The sequence below is a fragment of the Orbicella faveolata genome, unplaced genomic scaffold (assembly GCF_042242905.1).
Source record: "Orbicella faveolata isolate gen_17 unplaced genomic scaffold, um_ofav_v1 contig_1, whole genome shotgun sequence".
In the NCBI taxonomy this organism is placed as follows: domain Eukaryota; kingdom Metazoa; phylum Cnidaria; class Anthozoa; order Scleractinia; family Merulinidae; genus Orbicella; species Orbicella faveolata.
In genome coordinates, this window is record NW_028301536.1 from 30,403,879 (window position 1) to 30,428,716 (window position 24,838).

The following is a 24,838-nucleotide window of genomic DNA, read 5'->3' on the forward strand; positions in this document are numbered from 1 at the left end:
CGGTTTTAACCGATGGTAATGCGCTTGCTCTCAGTCCCTCGCGGCTACAATACTTTTTCTTCCGACAATATGGCGGCAGCTACAGGGAATGTCATAGTAATTGAAAATGACTCACATTTCCTGTCAGAAATGACCAAAGCTGGAGCTAAACTTGTAGTTGTTGATTTCATGGCAGTTTGGTGAGTAAAGAAAAGATTTTTCTTCAAACATCTCTGTAAAACTCATAGTGATCAGTCAAGGCTCAACTCTTTGACTATGAGCGTAAATTTATCGGCAGAAGTAACTACACGTAGCGACACTCTAGCAGCACTTGAGATTGGAATTTATTAGCAGAAATTTGCTATTATACAACCAAATTAATCATTATTAAAACAGACGCTATGTTATTAATTTTTTTGCGTCATAACACTCAAACAAAGACACTTAATAGATGTACTTCCATTGTGGCTCTGTCGCGAGTGACTCAGCAAAAGTAAAGCTTATAGCTGAGCTTAAGGCCCTTGCAAGCTAAAATGTGGTACTGCATTTAAGCTTATCATGACCGCAGAGCACAGACCATAGCACACAATACCATGAAGACTGAATGATATAGCCATGGTATGAAGGAGCCTTATAAAACTGTTAGGGATAGAATATAATGAGCACAGCCAGAGTTCGATGATGAGAAAAATTAAGCTGATCTCAAATGTGGATAAAAATATCAGTGGAGCATTGTGGTCAATTTGTATCTTGACCTTCAGTTACTGATTATTGAAAGTATCGCCAAAAAAAAAGTTTTGTATTTTATTGGCTTTAATTGAGTTGTTGAAAACAACTGTGTCAAGTAAAAAAAAAAAAAATGGTTGAAACAAATAATAATACCTGATAGTAACTGGATCAAATAAAGTTTAATTCAGGGAGTAATCTTGCGAGTAATTTCAAAATCGGAGGAGCGTGAAGTGTAAGCCGATTTGAAATTACGAGCACGATTTGCACGATTTGTATGACATGAGGTCCAATTACTAATTAATTGTATCTATAACAAATAATTTATTTCGGAATTAAAAATGCCTTTTGAGAACTTATTTTGAGGGAAAACGTCTGTAGCGCTTTTCATAAGTTTTGAAAACTGTTGGAAATATTGTGAAGGAAACCATTAAAGCGCATGTAATTGGTGTGCGAGTCATGTGGGTATCCAATTACAGGTATCCAGTTACAACAAATTCAAATTGGACACCCACGTGATTGCACGCTGATTTACGTGACAAATACGGTAGGCACTTGGAGAACCAATCGCAAATGAGAATTTTGTTATAGATGCTGTATTATGAAAATTACATTTAAGTAGCCATGTGGAATAATAATATTATTTTTATGGTACGCAGGTCAACCCTAAAAGCAACTAGGGTAAAAATTAAACTATAACATGCTGAACATGCTAACCATGCTATAGAAAATACGGCCAATAAGAATACAAGAAAGTCATCGTATATCCTGCAGTATAACATCCACCCTTTTCTCACGCATTGTCCATATGTTGCATTGATTGTGTCGGGCACTGTACTTCTATGGTATAGTATAAAATAGTTAAATGCAAAGTTTTTGATTGGTGTAATATATTACATCCCACGAGTCATTAATGCATTTTTTGGTACATGTATATACCCACAAGCCTTTATATACTGGAAACGTACATGTATCATTGTCATGTTTGAATGGCTGCACTGATCTAAATGTTCAATATATTCTTTTGTACATACATGTAACACACAGGTGTGGACCTTGCAAAAATATAGCTCCTACTTTTTCTAAACTTAGTACAGAGTATTCAGCAGCAGTTTTTCTGAAAGTTGATGTGGACAAATGTGAGGTTAGTAAACTAATGTACATTATACATGACTGTGTCTAAATAAATACTAATCAGGAATAAAAAAAATGTGTAGGTAGTTAATTAGATGGTTTTCCATGTGATCTCAAGTAACAACCCTCTTTACTTGATTGGATTTTGTGACCTCTTTCTCTACACCACTGAATCTTATTTTTTTCCTTATTTTGCTTTCATACATGTAGGATATAGCAGCCAGATATGGTGTCTCCTCCATGCCTACATTTCTTTTCTTTAAAGGGAAAGTCAAGGTGGATGAAATGAGTGGAGCTGATCCAAAGAAACTGAAAGAAAAAATAATCAAATGGATCGGCGACAGTGATAGTGATGTTGGTGTAAAGGGGCATGTAAGTTATATGACAGTATGCATCTAGCATTATCACGATTGTCACAATCTCTTCATCACTCAAGTTGAAAAAAGAAAACTTAAATTTAACAGCGTTACATGTAAATGCATGTGATAGTTTTCGGGGCACAAAGTTTTTGCAGCGATAAATGATATATATTCATGTAAGTGTGGCTGTGCACATAGTTCAGTTACCAGGGATATTCTAGAAAGTGCTAATTATAATTTTATTTATTAAAAAGTGACAACATTGAAACTTGTAATAATTGCAACTAATGCTGGAGTTTTTGGCATTGTTTTTGTTTTCTTTCAATAATTTATCACAGATGGATTTAGGTACTTTTATAAACAAGAGTGGATGTGAATGTCTAAATGAAAGTGATGATTACCATCTACCAGCTGCACTAGCCAAGGGTCCAGATTATTTGGAAAGTGACTGTGATGAACAGGTACAGCAAAACAAATTGAGCTGAGTATTTGACAAATTCTTTTTTATGCCTTAATCCCCTGGGGAGAATGGGCTGTGAATTCTTCTTTGCTATGCCACTTGGTCATGTGCAACCACTGCTGCCTCTCTCCATGATGTACAACCCAAGGCTGTCCTTTTTTTCTCTGTGGTTCTGCACCAGGTCTAGACAAAGTCTTAGGGCCTTGAATTCTAGCACTTGCATATTAGGAAGTCAGCCCTGTCAAAATGTGTTGTGGTAGTAGACAGAATAATTACTGTTCTACATAATATTATTATGTAATTTGTGGGCAGTAGATACCTGACACTTACAATGTACTTTTAATATTTAGGATACATGTACAATGTAAACTGTGGACTCTAGTGTGAAGTGTGCAACAAATAATTTTTATTATGTACAGTAACTATGGGCAGCAAATTTATTGTTGGCTACCAGCAAATTTGACAGGGCTGGAAGGTGTCTTCTTTTTGAAAAATAATATTTTACAGTGTTGTTTATAGGTTGTCCAAGGTGGACATTGACATATATGTATAATATTGGAAGCCTTGTGTATGTACACTGTAGCTGTGCACCAAGAATCAACATGGGACAACTAACTTTCACAAGGCTTGTACAGTGTATTTCTGAGCCTTGAAACACACCGATCTACAATGTTGTTGTTTTTTGTTACTGTCTAGTTACTGGTTACAATAGCCTTCAACCAAGCTGTAAAACTTCACTCCCTTAAGATACAAGGTCCAGATGATGGTAAGTGGATCAGCCATTGTACTGCTCATAAAACCAAGTTTATTTGGCGACATTCCCATTGTTGTTGCCATTGTTCCTTACCATAATAGGAGGTGCAACACTTGATGTACATCCAATCCCCCAGTCCGATCAATGGCGTTTACTCAGTCCCATGAACCAAACAAAGTCCAGTCAAGCTGTAACTCTCACAGGAACAGCTTCCATTTTATGGAGCTTACAAATCTATGCCCTCTTAAACTTTGCAAATTCATGTTGTAATATTTTTTAATAGCACAATATCCCCAGGAGGGTTATGGCTAATGATGATGATGATGATGATGATGAAAGCGGACATTTAGTATTTCAATGCTGCATCCTTCATGGATGTCTCTTTTAATCTGTTTAGGAAAAGTTTTGGGTGGGAGTCAACATTGTGGTGAGGGAGGGTGTAGAAAGGAGTAATATTGGAAAGCATACATGTACATGTTTGAAAATATGTAAAATCATTCTGTAGAATTGTGGAGCATGTCGTACCAACATTTCTGATTACTGTTTTTTCAGGGAGAGGACCAAAAACAGTGAAACTGTTCACAAACCATCCAAATAGCATGGATTTTGACTCTGCTGAAAACTTTCAAGCAGTGCAGACTCTTGAGTATGTCACTCATGTGTTAGATTTAACTATTTATATACTTTGTGATTTTCTTGGTGAAAATCTCTCAAGGATCCTCAACATTTCTAGAGGATCTCCATATCTTCATGACAATCTTATCAAGGATAATCCTCAAAGATTTTTTTTACATTTGATTTTGTTTCCAGTTCAATGGCTTACATCAATTTGCAAAAAAAAAAAAAAAAATTGGCTGAAAATTAATATATGGCTCTTAAGTTTACATCTTTCAGTATCTTACATGTACGTTACATTACACGTGAAAGAAAAAAAATACAGAAGAAAAAGGACAACAAGAACAAAGGACAAAAATATATAAATGAATAACTTCATGATTACAAGAAGTAAATCAAGCTACATAAATTTTATTATTTCTTTTGTTAGTATTTATTTAATATTGATTTGATTTATTTCTGGCCAGGGCTAAATAACCATTTCTTTTCAAAATAATCTAAAACATTTATAAAATTTTACATTCAGTTTCATATTTTGTAGCCATTTTGTTCTGATAACCTTGAATTTTAGGGGGTGTACATTGTAGTTGGTTTCTTCTGTAGTCTCACAATAACAGCTTTCCAACAATAATAGAGGATCCTGAAAGATCCTCTTCTGAGAAATTTTATGTGCTATATTTATAAAGATTCTTGCCAAGGTACATGTATTTAAAGGATCTTTACAAGCCAACAGATGAGTGTCTCCACCGCTTTTTCTAATTCTCCCAAACTTTCACAAGTGTTTCAGTCCATAACTCAATAGAGACACTTGTAAAAAAAAAGTGTTTTTTTTTTTTAATCTTTTGTAGAAAATGGTCCAAAGAAAATAACAAAGTTACATAACTATTACTGACAACTTTTCTGTTTTTCTATGGAGTTATAGAATATGATTTTAACCAATCAGTGTCTATAATATTATTTTCTTTGGGATATTTTCCCTACAAATATTGTGCAATCATAAAACCCAGTAAGAGCGTTTAAGCAAGCACTAGGGGAGGTCCTATGTTTTATTGTACTGTACAAATATATGTCCAAGCTACTGAAAATAAATATTTATTTGAGTTGATGTATATTTTCAGCCGTAATTTTCTCATTCAACAGTCTGTATTTTCATTAATACAATGTTATTTTACAATGTTACAATGTTATTTAATTGTGCAGATTGACACCAGATGATATAAAAGATGATGTCATAACCCCACTGAAATTTGTCAAATTTCAAAATGTTAATAGTCTAACAGTAAGTAGACCTCGGTGCTTAATATATTTACTAATCAATGAATTTAATGCAGTCATAAAATTTTGTAGTTATTATATTACTAGAAACTTTTGTTACTTTCTCTCTTGATATACTAACTAAAGATAGGTACAGTGTACTTGTAAGTCCAATAAGAAAATCCTTCCTTTCTAATGTTCTGTTCTGCAGTTATTTTTTCAAAACAATCAAGGAGGTGAAGAAACTACTGTGTTGGAGTATATTGGATTTATTGGAAGCCCTTTAGATTCAACTAATATGGAGGAATTTAAAAGGGTAAGGTCCGTCATTTTGAAACAAGCTACAAACTCTAAGAGTCAACTGGTACAGTTTCATCAGTTGTACAATTTGCCATATGAGAACTTTGACTAGGTCCCTTCTGTATAAATTTGATTGCACTGAAAAACTTCTAAGTACCCATAATGAAATACAGTTTCACTCTTTTGAAAACTGCTCTAAAATGACTTTAATAACACTGCTACAGCTGTAGTACTTGTCTGACAAGATTATCTTGTGCATTGTGCACAATGATTTTTCACTCTTCTTTTTTTCTGTATTTTTTTTTGTTTCATTCAGGTGGCTGGAAAGAAAGGAGACAGGCACTGAGACCAAAACCATGCTGCTTGATTTGCCTGCCTGAGCAGATGAAATAGTTTTGATAAGATTCTATTCACACAGTTCTCAAAATTAATAGTGATACAATCAGCTGTAATGCTTGGCACAGAATGTTCAAAAATATCTTAACTCCACAACCAAAATGCATCACTCAAGAGAGAGACTCATCATGACCAGCTGGCATGTAAGGTGAAAGGCAACTTACCTGGAAAAAAGCACTAATTGTAATGGTTTTGCAAAGATTTTACCTGCAGTCTCAAATTTTTCTCAATTTTTGAGAATTTCTATTGCATTAAATACTGGTCAGTTATATTTTTAGAGAGCAAGTGTCCATGTATGAAACAAGTCACCATCCAAATGCTGTCAATTAAAGCAATTAGTTTGCAAGAAGGCTCCTTGTTAGCACTTAGTTGATTAAACAACTGGCATCAATAATGATAAGTTAACCTGGCAAAACAAACTTGGAATTAAAACTGGGTTTTCAAGCATTAGCCCATTATCAAAGCAAAATCTATGAGTCACATTAACATGTAAAGCACAAACTAACCCATCAAACAATGTCTTGCCACGAATGAAAGTGGCAAACGTTTTCAAGAATAGTTTACTACGTCCTGCCCTAACTAATTATTATAACTGTCAAGGCAGAGTCTCTGAAGACGTGTTCAATCATTCAGTGATCATAGCAGTTTTTTCTGAGAGCACCATAAGAAGGGAAAAGGGCATTTTAGTTCAAGCAAACATTCTTGTGTAGATGTTGTAGGTCAAAATGAAATTCAGGTTAAAATGATTTTAATCCAGTGCTATTCTCAATTTCCTGTGTCTTCTAACCCTAATTATTCATGATCCATGAATATTTAGGGTTGAGAGACAAAGGAATTTCATTTTAACCAGAATTTCATTTTAACCTGAATTTCATTTTGACCTATAACATAGATACAAAGAAGTGAAGAGGCAAACTCTTCTAAGACTCATGACAAACCCTTATCTCTCTTTTGCATTTAGCTCAGCTGTCCACACTTGCAACATAACAAATGACCATGAAAATGTGTAAAAGAAAAGAGCTTTTTTTTCCTTGTGTTAAATGCTTACTGCATTATATCCCAGTTATGTTGTGCTGTGTGCACCAGCAACTGACAACAGTGATCAACTAAAGGTGTCTGTTTAATTTGTTTGCATTACTTTGTTTTCAAATGAGACATATAATTTGCCAGTACAGAGCAGGCCTCACACTACTAACAGACTTACAAGTGATTTTCATCCAAGTATGTGAATCTAGTTTCAGTAGAAGATTGCCATATTAAATTTTTTTTTTTGCGAAATTACAGTAATTTCATATTTAGGAAGCACGAATGCAACCAACCATCCATTTATGGCCTCCAAATAAATAATTTGTTGTTCAAGACATTGTACATGGTCATCTTTTATCTACTTTTCCAATCACTTTAAAAGCATATATATCAGAAAAGTACAAACCAAGATGAAAGAATGTTTACTTAAATACATTTAGTAATTCTCCCATACACCATAAATAGCTAAAAATGCAGACATATAGCCGGATCTTTCAGCAAGTGCTTTACCTTGGCTATTCATTTTCATTTTCTGTCATTTTTTGAAAAAGAGTAAGATAAAAATAAAATACTAATAATAATAGTTGTTTTACAACAATATTGTTGTAAAAAACCAGTCCTTCCATACAACCATAGTTAAATTAAAATCAATTAATTATTAAATAGATCTTTCAAACCAATGCAAGTCAGGCACAGCAACTGTGGGCTATTTTATGACCCTCAAACAAGCATTAATTTTGGTCTCCTTTGCAGCTCTCTCTGCATGCTGAATAGCCTGGCAGTTCCCCTTAGTATGATATTCATCTTCTTATTCAGTTCTATACTACAGTGGAACCTTGATTTAATGAAGTTGCTGGGGACCAGCCAAATTTGTTCATTAAATCGAGGGTTTGTTATATCAAAAACCTTTTTTTTTTTTAATTTTTTTAAAAATTTTTTTAAATAATACTAGTGAGCAGCACTTCAGCAACAGATCTTGTCAACTTGCTTTATTTTCTCTGACCAGTTTCGTCTGATCATACAGACTTCATCAGGGAGTTTGAACAAGATACATAAAGGAACTTATTTTATACTTATTCTTTAGAGTACAAATCACGTTCTGACTAGGGTGTGAACAGCAAAAAACACCTACAGAATTGCGTGCAGGATATGACTAAAATCCTGCGAATGTGCTATGTTTAATTTTGGGGCTCACGGATTTAACGTTAAATCCATGAGCCCCAAAATTAAACATAGCACATTCGCAGGATTTTAGTCATATCCTACACGCAATTCTGTAGGTGTTTTTTCCTTTATGTATCTTGTTCAAACTCCCTGATGAAGTCTGTATGATCAGACGAAACCAGTCGGAGAAAATAAAGCAAGTTAACAAGATCTGTTGCTGAAGTGCTGCTCACCAGTATTATTTAAAAAAATTAAAAAAAAAAAAAATTAAAAAAATTAAAAAAATAATGAATTTGAGGGGAAACAACCAAAAATGTTTGTTATATCAAGGTCATAGTTAACGATTGATTTGTAACACAGGTGACTTCTGTCATGCAATTCAGTGCAATTTTCGTCACCCAGAAGTGCCGCGTTTTGAGATGCAATTCATTAAGCATGGTGGCTTTCAGTATCAATTATTTTCACTTTTGAGCAGACACGCAGCTTTTGTTTACAAAAGAACGACACTTTCAGAGTAGTGATTTAAAAATGTTGCAACATAGAGGTTATGCAGAAAAGATGTAAACAAGGAAATGGGCTTTAGTGTTATGTTGCACTACCCAACATTTCTGGATTTCAAAGAAGATAGAGCAGAAGTTAATTGACGTTGAAATACTATAGTGCCAATGTCTATGACATATAATAAGCTGTTGACTGAAAAGTTGCTGTCTCTTTACCATAAGGATTACAAGGATTTGTTGACTGTTGATCTGTTCAGCATTTATCCTCTGTCACGTGTTGACATTGTAATTCGTTATATCGAGGTAGATTTTACGTTTGGGCTTCCAGATTATGTTTGTTATATCGAGGTTCGTTATATCGAGGTTCTATTCCATACATTTTACTGTAACTTTGGCCGGGACATATAATATCATTCGTTATATCGAGGACTTCATCAAATAGAGGTTTGTTAAATTGAGGTTCCACTGCATAACTCTAGGTAATCTCTTGTGTTCACTGGCCTTACAATATTTTGAAATAAAATTTAACACTTGAAGGTCATTGATCTTCTAAGTTGGGTCCTGCATGGGAGAATGGTGAGAGCAGGCTGAGATCTATACACTTAGCCATGCAATGACTGATCTTGCCACAGGATACTGATTCTATTATCATAGTGGGTATATACATGTAGAGACTACAATGTATAGAGGTTTTGCACAGCAGCCATTTTGCATGGCAGGAACAATAGATTCTTTTTCCTATGGGAAAAAAATGTTCTTCCTAAACGCAAAACATTTGCATTGTTCCTGCCATGCAACATGGCTGCTGTGCAAAACCCCTATTGTCTTAAACTAGTTGCAATTGAACTGCAAGTCCAAAATGATCTGAGACTAATTTTTCACTCTTTGTTACCAATTTCAGGATCTGTTTCTTTACTACTGCAACATTAGAACTAGTGAACATTGCATCATAGTTGCCACCATCAGTGTTAGTTGGACGTCTTACTGGGAAAACGGACTGAAGACCAGCTTGATTCATTGTCCATAGTAGTTCTCTATATTCCTCACTGCTGTTACTAGTGGTTGGGTAATTGTTGTCAATATTAAAGTCTCCAGCCACAACAACATGTGAACCTGAATTCAAATTTTTCATTGCTCCAGCGAGTTCTTTGGCTTGCAAAATTCTGGCCTTCACTCCATGAGGATCTAGGTGTGTGTTAATGACATAAAGATGCTGAGAGTTAAAGAAATATTCTCCAACCACAAAGCCCCTGTAATCAGTAAATTGTGCAATTGAGTAGTTGTGGTATAGTCTTGAAGCTGTCCTTACAAGTGGTATACGACTAAATATAACAATACCACCACTTTTTCCGACATAAGGTGCCAGAAAATCTGCAATAGAAGTTCTGTAATGAAATCCATGTTTTTCCATTGCTGCAATTAAAAGCGAGGCACATTTTGAAACAACTACTACTCCTGCATTCAAGATGTATGCCTCTTGAATCAGTGCAATGTCAAAATCCTTTATCCCTTCCGTGAGACTCTCGATTCTTTCACTGAGGTCGAACACAGCATGAGGGTTAAGAAAATCACACCATAAGTTGTAGCTGACCAGTTGAAGGTTCTTTTTCACATCCAAGCTAGATTCCATTTTGTTATCTTCCTGGGTGACATGATGGAATAGTAGACTTTTGTTTGTGCTGAGTCCCCCATTCAAGACATTGGAAGCAAAGAGTAAGATTAACATTGCACATGCAATCTTTCCCAAAAAGGCAGGTTTCACCAATGACCTAAGTTGCATCTGTAATGAAAATAGTTTCTTATCAGGATCAAAACATAATTATGAGACATTTATTCATGTTATAACTTGATAAAAATGTGAACCCACAACTCCATGGCAAAACACTGGCTTGGCTCGTTGCTTTTTTTTTTCCTTTTTTTGTTGTGGGGTGGGGGCTGGGGAGCAAACTTTTGTGCCATAATCACACAGTGAGTGCACCACAAGGTAAAGATCAGTCACCTGATCATATTCTGAGAAATTGTGCACCAAAATCAATGTTAAAGGGAGGAGGGACTTGCCTTTTCCGATTGTTTTTTTAAGCCTATGCTATCAAGAATTTTAAAACCACAGCAACAAGACAGTAGTATCAAGAATGTGATCAATATTTCATAAGTGACTAACTAAAGAATACATAAACATAATTTTCAATTTTTGTTTCAAATCCTTGAGTCGCATAATCACAAATTGTATAGACTATGTTTAGGCACACCGAGGTCCACCCTACGAGCAGAGCCTCTATTAGCTCTTTTTGCACATGTACCATAAGAAAAGGCTCTGCTTGCAAGGTGACTGAGGCCCTATCCACGCTTATGAATTTTGTATGTGTTTTCGCTACACACTTCCCATGCACAATACTATTTACACAGTGTTTTCCCTGCCCCCACTCATTTGCACATGCACACATACAGTGTGAATAAAGTCAGTGCATTGTCATAAGCCTGGCTCCATTCTTGCTGTCCACTGTAATACAATAGGGATTCGTTTTCAAATGTCTCAACACAGGACAGCATTATTTTCAAATGTAAGTTTTTGATAAAAACAACGAATTTCAATTGCTTTAAGCCCTGGCCAAACGGATTCATTAGTAGACTCAAGTTGAAAACTTGGGTCGACTTGCGACTACGTTTGGCTAGGCCTTGGGTGCAATTGCATTGACTTGAGATAACTTAATTACATCAGCAGTTTAACCAATTTAACTTTTCATTAGAATCTTCCTTTTTCATTCATTCATTTACACATCAGAATGTATGTGTTTTTCAAACGAAAAGGCATTAGTGGATAGGTCAAAGTTACGTAATTAAACTTGCTTACTAAAATTATTTAAATCAAAAAAAGCCCTAGGAACTCTTACTTACCGCAATTGTATTATTTCGCATTTTTAGCTATTTTTAGAAGGAAAAACCTAGAAAAAAAACATTTTGAATATGGTCGACTTTTCGTGTAGCGGCCGCGTTATCTTTTGTTCTTCTGTTTGTTGCCAAGAGCATTCTTTAGGTTTGTCTCCAAAATGAAAAGCCACAATCCTCTCCATGCCACATGGCATCTAGTTGGCGGTGTTTGTTTCCGTGCCGTTTTTCTACCTGAATATATTTTCCCAGCAGCCCCTTGGGCTAAGCAAACGGCACAAACAAACCGGTGTCACTGGCACGGAAACAAACACCGCCAACGACCGCCAACTAGATGCCATGCGCGCCTGGGCATTCAACAAACAAAATGGCGGCTCGGTTGCGAGGTCCAGTGAGCGCTGTAAAGAGTAGGAGGAACCAGAAATGACTTTAAGCAGTCGACTAATAAGGTATGATATTCTAACTGTTTTTATTTATTTATTTATTGGTACATAATTCCGTCGGGAAATAATCAGGTGAACTCATTTCTAGTGACCGTACATTTTCCATTTTAGCAATTTTTAGTGTACAAGCCAGAGCTTAAGTTAATTTAATATTCTTAGAGCTGTAAACAGTGTAGTTTGAAAAAGGATCGAAAGCAGCCGAAAGAACAACAACAATTCGCTCAAGTTACCTTTTTGAGTTGGGAATAAATCCATGTCGTGGTTTGAAGACAACTATTTTACATCAACAATCATTATTGTGTACGGTATCCATGTTGAAATCGTTCCGCAGTGTAGTCAGATCGTTCCACTTACAACAAGTTTCCGAAACGATTCTCAAAATGATTGCTCCACTTGTGAGCTTTGAGTTCTGAGTACCGAGCCACACATGTATATTTCTGTAACTATGACACATTCAGTCACTCCACATAAGCTTATTTCTCCGCGTAATATTGAAATCTTTTACTGATGAGACCTTCATCAAGCCAGCTAATTAATCACATAAAGACCATTGTACTCCCCATAAGTGACACAGAGCTGTGTAGGCCTTTCTCTGGTTCAAAATTTTCGTTATCTGAGTGTTTTCGACATTATTTTCTTTTATTGGCCAGGTGATGGCCAGGGTCGTTGTACTTGTGTGTAAATGTAATGACAGAGATTGTCAGAAATTCTGAAAGCAGTGTTTAACTAAAATAAAAGGTATCACAATTTGATTGGCTAGCAGCCCGTCAATCCAAAAGTGACATCAGAAATTTGACATTCATGCAAAGTGCGACATCCGGAACCCGACAAGATCAAAATACATATGGTCGAGTCCGAGGAAGTTCGAATTTTCTGTTCCCTCGTCTCACCCCCTCCCTCTGCTCTGTATTTTTTGCACTCGCTTGCAGTTTCGTTCCTTTCGCGTGCTTTTTTGGAAATGCCTGCTATGCAGGCTAGCTCGATTTCCGCCACTCTCTCGACTCGCAAGTCCAGTTAGCCTGAGTTGCCAGAGCATCCGTTTTGTTTTTTTTCGTTTCTGTGTAATTCTAGCTAGTTTTCCGTACATGCAGCTTTTATAACCAATTGAGACTAAATTTATGAAGAAAAATTAAAGAAAAAGGGAAAAAAATCCAGAAAGCAAAAATTGAATAAGCTATCCACAAGTGGAAATAGTGACAGAGCCTCTTCGTTCCCGGCCGTCCGTTGTGTCGGCAGCCCATATTTTGCCCCTCCCTCTGTCATGCAACGCCACGCATCAAAGGTTAGCACTCAGAAGATGGCGTCCGTCCTTAGACCGCTCTACACGCTGTTGTTAGGTTTTTTTTTCAGGTCATTTGCTTATTGAAATAACCACTCTTCGTCCAAATATCCCTGCTTTTGAGGATCTTTCTTCGGGAAGCCTATTATAGCGTGTTTTTGGCCTCGTGATATAATTAATATGAGGGGTTGAGGGGATTTCATTTCTTTTTATTTTTTGATTATTATTATTTATTATTTATTTATTTATTTATTTTTTCCCTTTTGGTGGTCTGTTTTTACATGGGGTTTTGACTCCTTTACAGATCGTTCATATAGCTTATTTTTAATTTTTGTAGTAAAGTGTAGACATTAAATTGTAATGATAAGTAAATATATTTCATGCCAAAATCTGTCATTTCCATTCTCTATTTTAGACCTGAGCCAAAATCTGATACCCCATTTCAGACCTCATAAAATGAGTACACGGCTCAAATATATGCCTGCAGCTAACCAGAAATGACTTCCATTTGCGTAAACATTCGAGAAGGGCTACAGCTTGGCCAATGTTGATGTGGAAAAAAAGTTCCTTGTAGAGCAAAAAATCGAATTCCAATTAGCCAGAGTGAAAAACATCCCTATTTCAGACCAAAATGTCATGGGCTCCAGTCAAAATGTACACCCTAAGTTCTATACTGAAAACCACTCATGCTAGTCTATGGAAAACTATGGAAAACAGAAATGCCATGAACAGCTTGCTAGGGATTCAAACAAAGTTTCCAACAAATTCAGTATTCTTAAAACAAAGGGAACATCATTTTGCAGAAAAGATATCACAGTTGAGGCAGACCTGCCAACTCTCCCGGTTTTCTCGGGAGTCTCCAAGTTTGTCATCAAATCTCCTGGTGTCCTGGTTAGAGCACCAAATCTCCCCAGAACTACTTACTGTGGCTCGTTTTCATTTTTTTTCATTAATTTTGTTATTTGTGAGACTTCAAAAAGGAAAATAAAACAAGAAGGGAATTTGTTGCTCTTATTTGAGCTACTCTCAACAGGAAAACGTAAAACAGAACAATTTGATATATATTTAACGAGTATCCTAATTGGTCAGAAATCAACCAATCAAATTGTGCAATACATGGTACAAAATTGGCGTGGTTTTCGCATGCTGTTTACATCAGTCGAAGCGAAGATGGCCAATATGGATTTTGGATCGCCTCCAGGTTTTTGTTCTCTTGGTGTGCAGGTATGGTTGAGGTGCTTCAACAACTATGTACTTTAGGTACATACACTGCATCTACAAGTTAATAACATCTGTCTTTTTAGGAATTGATTTTAGTATTTTATTTGATAGCCGCGTTTTAGTTAATCTCTGTTTACAAGAAGGTAGTTACCCTAATGTTAGGGGTTACCTTGGAAGCATAAGGGTTAGTTACCCTAGCACTCTGACATTTCCTCTCTTTTTATGGACAGGTTGGGTTACCCTGGTGCTAGGGGTTTAGGCTTTAGGCTTTTCTGTCAAAATGGTATACAAAAGGGTAAGGGGTTGGACCTCAGAGCAGAGCCCGTATAGAACTTTGTAGACTGTCCACCCAGGGAAAAAGTTGTATCTCCTGGATTGAAAATTGGAAATGCGGACCTGATAAACTATGTAATTCAAATAAAAATAAGTCTCAAACTCATTAATAATTCAAGACTTCCATGACTTCAAATTTGCTTTTTGATTGTTGATTTTCAGACATGACTGCTCAATAGTGGACCTTGTTCCACGATTTCCTTATACTGTTCACTCTGTTGACTCTCCTGGAGGAAACCAAACTCACCATGCCTTATGAAGGTGTGGTGTATTATCCTTTCCTTGACATGTTTTAACATTTTTGAGGCAGCGTTATTACCCTAATCAATACACGTTTCAGTGCATTGTTCCACAATTTTTCCAAGGGATTAGTTTTGCTGCTGTACTCCCCCAGGAGCCTGAAAAAATCCTTTGCTACAAGAATTTTGGGTGTCCAATTATTTGAGGTGACCAGTTGTCGTTTATTAAAAGCTCTAGAACCTAAAGCATAATACAAAAGTTTGGGGGAGTTGGCCTTTTTTTGTCCAGACTTGTTTTTTTCATGTAGAGTACTATTTTTGTGAATTTAAGAAAGTCTCTTGCAGTGTTCCAGATCAGAAGTGAGGGGCGTCAGGTCAAAAACCCGACAAGGTCAGCTAAATGACCCAACAAATTAGTAATAGTTATTGGACCAAGTGGAGTATAATTCAGGGAGTAATCACGCGAGTAATTTCAAAATCGGACGAGTGCAAAGTGCGAGACCGATTTGAAATTACCACCCGGGGGGGGGGGGGGGGCGGTTCTTAACAAAGTTTAATACAGGGAGGCTCTGCCCCAAGGTCCAACCCCTTACCCTTTTATATCCATTTTGGCAGAAAAGTTACCCCTTTTATATACCTTTTATTGACAAAAAGTACCCCTTTCACATACCTACTTTAGAACACTGCACCCCCCTTTCTAAACTCTTGTCACATCTATTCGAAATATTTAATTAAAGGCCCTTTTAAATACCGAAATGACCAATTTCCCTACCCTTTTATATACCTGAAGCCTGAAAAATGTATCCCTTTCGGGCAGAGCCTCCCCGTTTTGGCCCTTATAGGAAGTACCCCCTGGGGAAATTACAAGAATGATTACTCCCTGAATTGTACGACACGAAGTCCAATTACGAATTAATCGTATCTGCAACAAATTTGAGTGTTAAAAATGTCTTTTGATAATTTTTTTTTTTGAGCGAAAACGTCTGTGGCGTTTTTCATAAGTTTTGAAAACTGTAGGAACATTGCATATGAAGCCATTAAAGCACGCGTAATTGACATGCGAATCATCCAGTTACAAACAGTTTAAATTGGATACCTGTGATTGGACACCCACGTGATCGCGTGCCGATTACGTGGCAAATAGGCGCGCAGAAAACCAATCACGATAGAGAATGTTGTTATAGATACGATTAATAGAAAATTTATAGTGATTTGGTGAGAGCAGTGGGAAGTGACCCACTGGAATTCCTAATTGACATCCTGCCTTGAAACGTTATCTGGAACCCTGCTCTTGTGGTAAACAGTTGGTTGGAATTACAAACTTTGATGATGCACTCAACATGTTCTTATTTGAATTTTGCCCAGTGTCCGTTACGATTTGTGAAGGTGACAAAACGATTATCCGTTGCCTGAAAGGAGGAAACATCAGGGTTTTGGAAGCGTCTTATGGCAGACATGACTTTCAAATCTGTCCACATCCGAGTATCTACACTACCAATTGTCATGCTGGCAATTCTCTTGCGATTGTGAAGAGTAAATGCGGCAACAGATCCAGCTGCGAGCTCGATTCAAGCAACTCAGTATTTGGAGATCCATGTTACTTAACATACAAATATCTGGAGGTCGAATTTCAATACGTTTTTTCACCTGTGCAAGCTGACGTGCCATATATCTCACAATACGGGCGTGCACGTAGAAGTCCCAAGAGACTTGGGAGCGTGAATTACATGTGAATCACGTTGTGAATGGCCTGAATGCCCACCATCAGAAATGCCTGCAGGGAATCATGGTAGTTGTATTCATCAAAACAACTATCCAGTCCAAGACGATGAATACAACTACCATGATTCCCCGCAGGCGCAACACATAGATGGAATTGGCCATTTGCAGTCGGGTCGGGGTAGAATTCTGCTCGATGTAAAACCACCAATAGTACAATGTTCAGTGTGGAAATGGTGTGGTGTGTTCGTCCTTTTGACTGGACCGTACATTTGTAGCAGAGCAAGATTTAATAGCTGTATTTTGGTTGCACAACAATGTAGCGGAGTACGAGCATGTCTACAACAGAAGGAATTTAAGTTGTTGGAGAGACTTTAGACGATGCGAAGGAGTTGGTAAACAAGTGGAGCATCGAGCTTTTGGGGGCTTTCTGCTTCACGTTCAGATGATCATCTTTGTGACCGTTATTAAGCAAGTGGGTCAGAAATTCAAATAAAGGGTTGTAATGTGGATTGGACAGTTTTACAAAGTAGTTTCCTTTTCCGGTCGGAACCTTAGAGTGCGTTTCTTTAAGAAAATCCAAGATTGGATTCTTAAATCCGAAATATGGATTTAGCGTTTCTTTTCTAAACAGATTAATCCAAGATCACTCGGATCATGGTGCAAAGGAACCGGTCTGAGCAAGGATTCTTCGGTTTCTTTGATGCACCAAAGAAACCCAAAATCCGTTTTCGGATTTAAAAATCCAATCTTGGATTTTCTTAAAGAAACGCACCCTAACGCCCTAGTCATACACGTAGATCGTTTTCACTTGACGCCATCACTTTCTAAAATCCAAAACTAAAGAGCCACCAAAGTGTTTGCTAGTATCCTCATCAGGCGGTATATTTATATCTGTTTACAATTTTACAGCTCAATAGCGTGCTTCGTTTGGAAACCAGAGCATTTTGAATTTCAGGGTTACGGAGGTGCGTGACACAAGGCTACGATCGAGTTTGTTGAAAAGTATATACTTATCTCATGATTTTGAGCCTTTTTAGAAGTAAGAACATCAGGAAAAGTGCTTATGTAAATGCTTGTTCGCTCAATACTGATAATAGGTCGCCTAGATAGCCAAAGTAAGTTCCAGATGTTTACACTATTTTCCGGCCGCCATATTGGTGCACCACGGATGTACACCAACATGGCGTTTTCATGCTGGGCTCTGTAAATTTCTGCGAAACCTTTCGACGAATACCTGAAATTTGGGGAAACGCACAGGCCTAAAACTTGGAGAAGTGTCTTATTTAGTAATCTTCTATAACATAACAATTTCTTAGCTTTTTCCATTGGATGGGTTTTGGTTTACAAACGTTCGGCCATCTCTTGGTAGATTTTATCATGAAATAAAATGATGATGATGATGATGATGATGTCTAGATCCAGGGAGCTGTAAACGAACAGAAAGTGCACCCCATCTCAAGGCCTTTCACTAGTTCGGGCGTGCACCACGAGGTACGTTCCTCGGGAGTGTGCGAGCAACCATGCGTGCGTTCCAGTAGGGGTTTGGGCATCCATGAAACGTTAGCTCGTGACTTCCACGTACTTGATTTTTTTCTCTGACCGTCTCGTCAACTTTGTGTGAGAGGGTGGCGGCATTGCTTCGTCCCCCGAAGAAGGCTTCCCGTGGATACAGGGGCTCCACGAGATCGACCGCGGAGAGAAACGTCTGGAGAGGGAGGCCCGCTTTCACTACCTGGTCCCACTAACACTCCCACTTGACGATCACGTTCTACTCGAGGGTGAAGAGCATATCTCCCTCGGCTTTGGTGGCCTGATAGACCTTGTGGAAGGTACGGTCTGGATTGACTTGGCCTGCAGATATCTGTCGGGATAACATTAAGGGTACCCGTGCCACCACCACCTGTGGAATTCGTAGACGGTGCGGGTTGTCTCCTAGTAACCATTTACATGGATCGAACGTACTGGTGTCTGGATACTCACCTCCCCGCCATTACCGGTGTGACGTATGTGGTCAGCCGTAGGCTCGCCCGTCGAGGAAGTGGGGATGTTGGTACGTAGACAATGTTCATACCAGTCCAACCACTGGAAGGCTTTCACGGACTGATTGGTTTGGGCACCGTGCCTGCTGCGTGGGGGTTCCAAGTCGATGGTGTTGAACGGGAGAGGCATCTTGCTCCAATAGCGGTGCCAGATCGAAGTGATGGGGACGCACTTCTCCATGAGGTTAAAGTCAACGTGTTTTTGGAACTCGGCCTGGAAACAGTGACAACCCGCCTTCACCAGTTTGACGTCGGAGAAGGTGTAGTCGTTGGCCACCTGTTTCGCATACCACCATTCGAGCTCCGCCTTTTTTGGCACTTATACCTTCGGGATCGTACATGTCTGAACGTGGCATTGGACTCTCGTAATCTTGATTTTCTAACGCGTTGAGAAGATGCCCTCGTTGATCTGTTTGTTTACCTCTTGATGGGTTGTGAAGACGTACTGCAAAACAAACATACCGTCGTAACCCTTGAAATTGTGAAAGACCACGATAATGTCTCGAACGTCTCCCTCCTCTGTGATGGTAAGTTCGTCCAAGTGGACGAACATGTCGTTGGTGCAGTCTTGACCATAAAACATCTCGGTCTCGTCGCTCTCGGCATCCAGGCAGAGCATGATGAGGGTTTGCATTTCCTTTTCGTCGGTGATGGCCATGTAATCAACGAACACGTAGAGCGGAGGGGGTTTGAACTCGGAGACGGAGATGTTTGCTTGCGACGAGATCAAGTGGTAGGTGTCGCGATCATCTCCGAAGAAGTGACGATTGCAGGTCGTCAGAATTCCATGGCGGCGGGAAAACGTCCAGAACCCACTTGACGTTTGGCTGTCATGAAGTCGAAGCAGTCCATCCGTTCACAGGCTTTACTATGTACATCGTCTTCCTTCGCAAGAATGGTGATGCAGATCATCATCGTGATCGTACCCACGGCAATGGGACTTGGATAAGAAACCACCAAACGTGTTACAGCCTAGGAAGTGATCGGCCACTTTAATCAGTCGTTCTTAAAGTCGTTTCTCCAAAAGCACTGAACGGCATAAAGCGAAAAAGATCTCTTTGGAAACCTGTTTCAAATAGCCAGAAAGTAGCAATTTTAACTGTTAAAATTAAACCTTCCATGTTATTACGTCATTTAAATTGGCCAATTAGGTGTCCTTCCTAAAAATAGCCTCGCAGTCTGACCACGCGCTAATTTATAGAGATTGTCATTTGGAGAGGCCCATGTATGGCGGGTGTATTCTCTACAATGTATACAACTTCGTTAGGAAATGGTTAAAAAAGTAAAAAAATTATTAAGAAAGCACTTGAGTCCATTCTTGAACTGTTTAGAGGTTTCTGACTCAGCCGCGGGTCTTGGTAAACAATTCCACTCACAGAGGCGTTTAGCGGAAGAGTACTTATTTATAATTACCGGGGTACATTACTGTTAACAAACTTTAGTCGTTTGCATTCTGAGTAGAAAGCAAAGCTCTGACTAATGATTTCTGAGATGCCGATATGGAGGCTTTAGAGCCTTGACACGCAGTGTGTTGTGTAACGGAGAGATTTGGATCGCAAGTTTTTCTGTGATAAACATGTATTACACCGGGATCAGGTGCGCGAAACACCTCAATCTCTGGATGATCTACAAACTTCGCAAACAGATCCACGTCTTCCATTCCCCAGCCTCTAATGCTTGTGTCAAAGCCTCCAACAGCATCCATGTCTTGATAATAAATGCATGCTATTCCGTAAGAGAATGACCTCCACATTCCTGCATCTTTGTTAATAGTAAAGTGCGAATCGGGTTTGGTTTTGTTGCTGTATGTTAGTTCAGGATCAAACTGAGTAAAAATTATTGGAAAGTAAGCTCGCTTACCAAGCGCAGTGTTCAATCTGCAGCGATCAATAAATTCCGAGTTAAAGATCAAGTCAACATCACACAAGAATAGCAAGGCTGCTTGATCAAATTTATTTGCTGCGAGAGAAAGAGCTATTCCGCGGGAAAAGTTACCCGCAACATCAAGCCAAATAAGTTCTGCTTCGGGATATTTCTCTTGGTATTTCTTCATGATACCTTTGTGTTCATGAGGAGAAGACACAGAGGAAGAATATGCGACTACCAGCTTGACTCTCTGAAGTACTTTGAGGCAGACCAATTCAAAATTTGCCATGAAACGACGGAACGTTTCCAGACGCCCTTCTAAGGGAACGAGAACGTGTATATAAGGGGGCATCCCTGCAGGGGGCTCAGTGGTGTATCTCAAATTTGCAAAAGGCTGTTGGGTATAGAACCTTCTCTCGTGTGACATGTAACTAGTTTTCGTTTCATTAGTTATGTTGTTGCGATGTTTCTTTGCACTAATTACTGTGAGTTGTACGATATGTTGTAGGCCATATAGGGGATGGACACACCTATAACCATAATTTATTGTCTGGTCCTTGAGCTTCCCAAGATGTTGATTCTTCCTGGCCTCTTCATTTATAACTTCGTTTGTTTTCTTCAGTATATTGTTGACTTCAATTTTCAGTGCGCCAAGGATCTTGGTAACGGGCTCTTGTGAGCTGATGTGAGGGTAAAATAATTTGGAAGTAAACATTTCCCATTTTTCAATGTTATTTATGGCCAACTGATGATGAAAATCTCTAGCATCTTGAAGACCTCGTTTCTCATGAAGGGACAATCTGTTTGCTTGTAGCAATCGATCCATGTTCCGCAAAACACGTTGGAGCTTTTCTCCGTGCTGTTGAAGATCTTGAATGCGTTCGTTGTTAAAGTGGACGTGTAGACGGTACATGTAGGCAGGATCTTTGACAGGGTGAAGCGTGATCGCATCATTAATATTCTTAGAGTCCAGCTCACCCACAAATATTTTTCCATTCCCATTGTAGTCGTGGAAGAAAAGTTTATGTAACTGAAAGAAAAATGAAATCAAAATCGGTCTAATCATTTATCACGATATTTCATAAGTACGGTAACCCAAATTTAAACTAATTACATACAAATCTTGTTTTTAGCAGCCTTATGCAACGGATCGACGACAAATTTCATCTAACGTGCAGATTTGGCAGACTTACATGGAAGTGGGGGACCTTGGGCAACTGAGGTCCCCCGCCTTGGTGGGGTAACCAATCTATCCATACAATCTCTCTTTTTTTCTTGATCGCGTTCACATGTTAGGTGGGGTACCCCACCAAGGCGGGTTACCCGGTCAGCCGGTCCGGGAAACCCGCTTCGTTGGGGTGAGTTTTCTTCATGTGAAAGCTGCGGAGTAGAGTAACCTGCCTAACCGGGGTAATCAAATCACTGCGCCAAAGCCCGGAAAAACACACGGTAGAGCAACATGGCTGCCAACCGCTACGAGCGTGGCGAGTTATTTCGACGATTTCACCTCCAAAACCGCCAAAACGCTGATAAAACTTGCACTGCTGGCGACAATTTAAGCGTGTAATCGGAGGGTAGTAGAATTTCCTTTGTTATGCTGCACCTGTATGGCACACGCGAAGATATATACTAAAATATGGGCGAAAATAATTTCCGCGCATGCGAAGAAGTGCAGCAGGATGGAGGTTTCCGTCGCTGAGGGGAGATGGGTGGGCAAAAAGCGAACTCTGAACAGACCTGGCGGGGTATGAACATATAACAGAAGGATCTCAAGTGCGGAGGGCGTTTAAACACTCTGCTCAGTACCCATGGGTCTTACGAGGGTCTCTAGAGGAAAAGTATGCTAATTTATGTAGAACGCGTCGCCATTTCGGTGCAATCATATCAATGAAAATAGGTCAGGCTAATCAGCGGAATCAAACTGAAGTTTTGCCTGCAACGACGACATTCAAGCGAAAAGCAGCTTTATCGGAACAAACGAAGAAAACAAACGTTAGTTCTTTGTTTTACAATAACTGCCTAATTTCTCGCGCGCTGATTGGCTCATTTTTATCATCAATAAGAGTACAGACAGATAAAATTTTAATTTATGCAAGCTTTCAAGTTCAACTTTCAGCTGTCAAACTGTCAACTTTTTAAACAATGAGATTTTATGGACTTATTTAGGTAGCCAATCAAAAAGCGAGAAAAGCTATTGACAATGTTCAAGTCATCTTGAATACAATTCACTTATATTTGTTTAAGGCAAGTTTACGGTGTCTTTTCCCCTCATTTATTCCCAGCATTTGACCACTTTGGAGTCTTTTTTATTTCTTTACCACGGATAGTTGAGGTACTTCACCTCCCCGGGGTCCTCCACTTCCATGTGAACAGGCCCTTATTTTTGCGGTGAAGAATGCAATTTAGGATATAAGCTGTTCGCTGAAAACTTGAAATTCTCCGTAGAATAAGGCTGTGCCGCTCACACGGTGTATGTGGCTGGTCTGTCTTCCGATATTTTAAACTGAAGTTATCGCGAAGAATTTTTTTACATTTTAAATCTTCAAGATCATGGAGCGGTCGGTGATCTTAGCTTGTATTACACTGGTAACTTTTTTTCATACTTGCGGTAACCTGAAGTTTAAACTAATCACATACAAATCTCCTTTTTAGCAGCCTTCTGTCACAGGTGGACCACAAATTTCACCCAACGTACAGGTTTGGCAGACTTATTTCAGCGTTAGGACATACGCGCGCTGTTCGCTGACAACTTGAACTTTACATGGTAACACTGTGTATGTGGCTAATGTGTCTTCCGTTATTTTACCCTGAAGATCATGAAACATTTTTTTACATTTCAAATCCTCAAGATCATTGAGGTATCAATGGTTATGAATGAATTCACGGGGACATTATGAAGCCGGGCAGAGAAGGAAATTCTTTGAAAGGGGAGAAGAGGAAGGGAGGAAGGAAGGGCGAATGAGTTAAAGATACAACAAACCTGCATCCTTAACTTCTGATAATTAGCAGCTTACCTCAGAGGCCCAAGTGCAGGAAATTCCAACATAGCGTTGTATACACCGACCAAGCTCAGTGTCTTCATGCATGTGTGATTTCGGTGCTTTTAGAAGACAATGTTCAATATGCGGAGCAACCTTCTTCAAAACACTTCGACTGAATACTACACCCGGTCCTCCCATACAATAGTTATCTCCAGGCAACAGGTTAAGCTTTCCTCTTTCTTTCTTTGCACCTGTTCCCGCTTGCCCCAGGTAGATATCATCGGAACTGTTTAATGAACGTAATAAACGAACCAATTTGTCATTGCGGATGTAAACATCGTCATCCGCCCGCATGAACCATTCGTAGTCGTCGATGTGGTGGTCGTGTATGTACTTGGTCATCATTAACGACTTCTTCAGCGGTGGATACGAGTCATCCACGTCGGGTAGATTGATCACTGGTAGTTTGGACTTGTTACGAGCCTGACTTGAAAAAAATGTTAGTTTTCCAGCAACGTTCCGGCCCCATGTATCGGACACTGCTTGAGCTCGAGTTTGCAGAAACTGCTCAGATGTCATAACACCAACAAAGATGAATTGACGGTTATTAAACTGCACTTCTTTTGTCATTGACCTTGGTCGGAAATGCTTTTTATAGGTTAAATAGCATTGATTCTGCCTCAGAAACAACGTCACATTGTAACCAACAATCAAGCCGGCCAGCAGCAACAGACACTCACGAAGACTTCGAACTTCCATCTAAAGAAAAAGTCGATCGCCTAGCTAATCACGAAATGAAATGAATGTTGTCTTGACCAACTGACGGATAACTTGCTGTTATCTTATCCCTTTCAAAGAGCTCGAAACAATGAAAGTAGGAGTCAAACGACAAAGAAGGTATGCTGAAGACTTTTGAAACTAAATATTCATGATTGCCCGGGGCGATATCGCGTTCGTGATTGGTTGATTCTTTCTAGTCGATCGAAATATTCTCGCTTTCTCTGTTAAATTAAATACTTCATTGCCTGGAGATGAGATGTTAGAAAAATAGAAAATATAGTTTATTAGCTAGCCTGGATGTGGAACTCATGACCAGGCTTTCCGCTTGAACGGACATCTGAATATTAACTAAGAACACTTTATCCTACTGCCTGCTTCATCG

The 24,838-nt window shown here is 38.8% G+C and overlaps 4 protein-coding genes across 7 annotated transcripts; 2 read left to right on the top strand and 2 right to left on the bottom strand.

Moving 5' to 3' along the window:
• The first annotated feature begins 20 nt into the window (after nucleotides 1-20).
• LOC110053632 (thioredoxin-like protein 1) lies at nucleotides 21-6,326 on the top strand. 4 transcript variants are annotated; one of them, XM_020759887.2, is made up of 9 exons: nucleotides 21-179; nucleotides 1,753-1,849; nucleotides 2,050-2,211; nucleotides 2,537-2,659; nucleotides 3,355-3,424; nucleotides 3,965-4,058; nucleotides 5,228-5,306; nucleotides 5,493-5,597; nucleotides 5,898-6,326. In XM_020759887.2, exons 1-9 carry the CDS (start codon nucleotides 70-72, stop codon nucleotides 5,925-5,927), a joined length of 870 nt encoding a protein of 289 aa, XP_020615546.1. In that variant the 5' UTR covers nucleotides 21-69; the 3' UTR covers nucleotides 5,928-6,326. The 4 variants fall into 4 exon arrangements, with proteins under 4 accessions (XP_020615546.1, XP_089128053.1, XP_089128058.1 ...); XM_089271939.1 differs by lacking the exon at nucleotides 21-179 and having other exon boundaries at nucleotides 195-1,849; XM_089271927.1 differs by lacking the exons at nucleotides 5,228-5,306; nucleotides 5,493-5,597; nucleotides 5,898-6,326 and having other exon boundaries at nucleotides 3,965-4,407.
• Nucleotides 6,327-7,132: 806 nt separating this feature from the next.
• Nucleotides 7,133-11,827, bottom strand: LOC110053525 (uncharacterized). The gene is made up of 2 exons (XM_020759762.2): nucleotides 11,563-11,827; nucleotides 7,133-10,447 (listed from the first exon to the last, which is right to left on the bottom strand). The coding sequence occupies exons 1-2, from the start codon at nucleotides 11,581-11,583 to the stop codon at nucleotides 9,494-9,496; spliced, it is 975 nt and encodes a 324-aa protein (XP_020615421.1). The 5' UTR covers nucleotides 11,584-11,827; the 3' UTR covers nucleotides 7,133-9,493.
• A 48-nt stretch (nucleotides 11,828-11,875) lies between these two features.
• LOC149118734 (L-rhamnose-binding lectin ELEL-1-like) lies at nucleotides 11,876-17,299 on the top strand. The gene is made up of 3 exons (XM_089272045.1): nucleotides 11,876-12,002; nucleotides 14,992-15,090; nucleotides 16,434-17,299. Exons 2-3 carry the CDS (start codon nucleotides 15,078-15,080, stop codon nucleotides 16,799-16,801), a joined length of 381 nt encoding a protein of 126 aa, XP_089128171.1. The 5' UTR covers nucleotides 11,876-12,002; nucleotides 14,992-15,077; the 3' UTR covers nucleotides 16,802-17,299.
• Nucleotides 17,300-17,646: 347 nt separating this feature from the next.
• LOC110053529 (chondroitin sulfate synthase 1-like) lies at nucleotides 17,647-24,589 on the bottom strand. The gene is made up of 2 exons (XM_020759767.2): nucleotides 23,710-24,589; nucleotides 17,647-21,725 (listed from the first exon to the last, which is right to left on the bottom strand). The coding sequence occupies exons 1-2, from the start codon at nucleotides 24,433-24,435 to the stop codon at nucleotides 20,268-20,270; spliced, it is 2,184 nt and encodes a 727-aa protein (XP_020615426.2). The 5' UTR covers nucleotides 24,436-24,589; the 3' UTR covers nucleotides 17,647-20,267.
• Nucleotides 24,590-24,838: the final 249 nt, after the last annotated feature.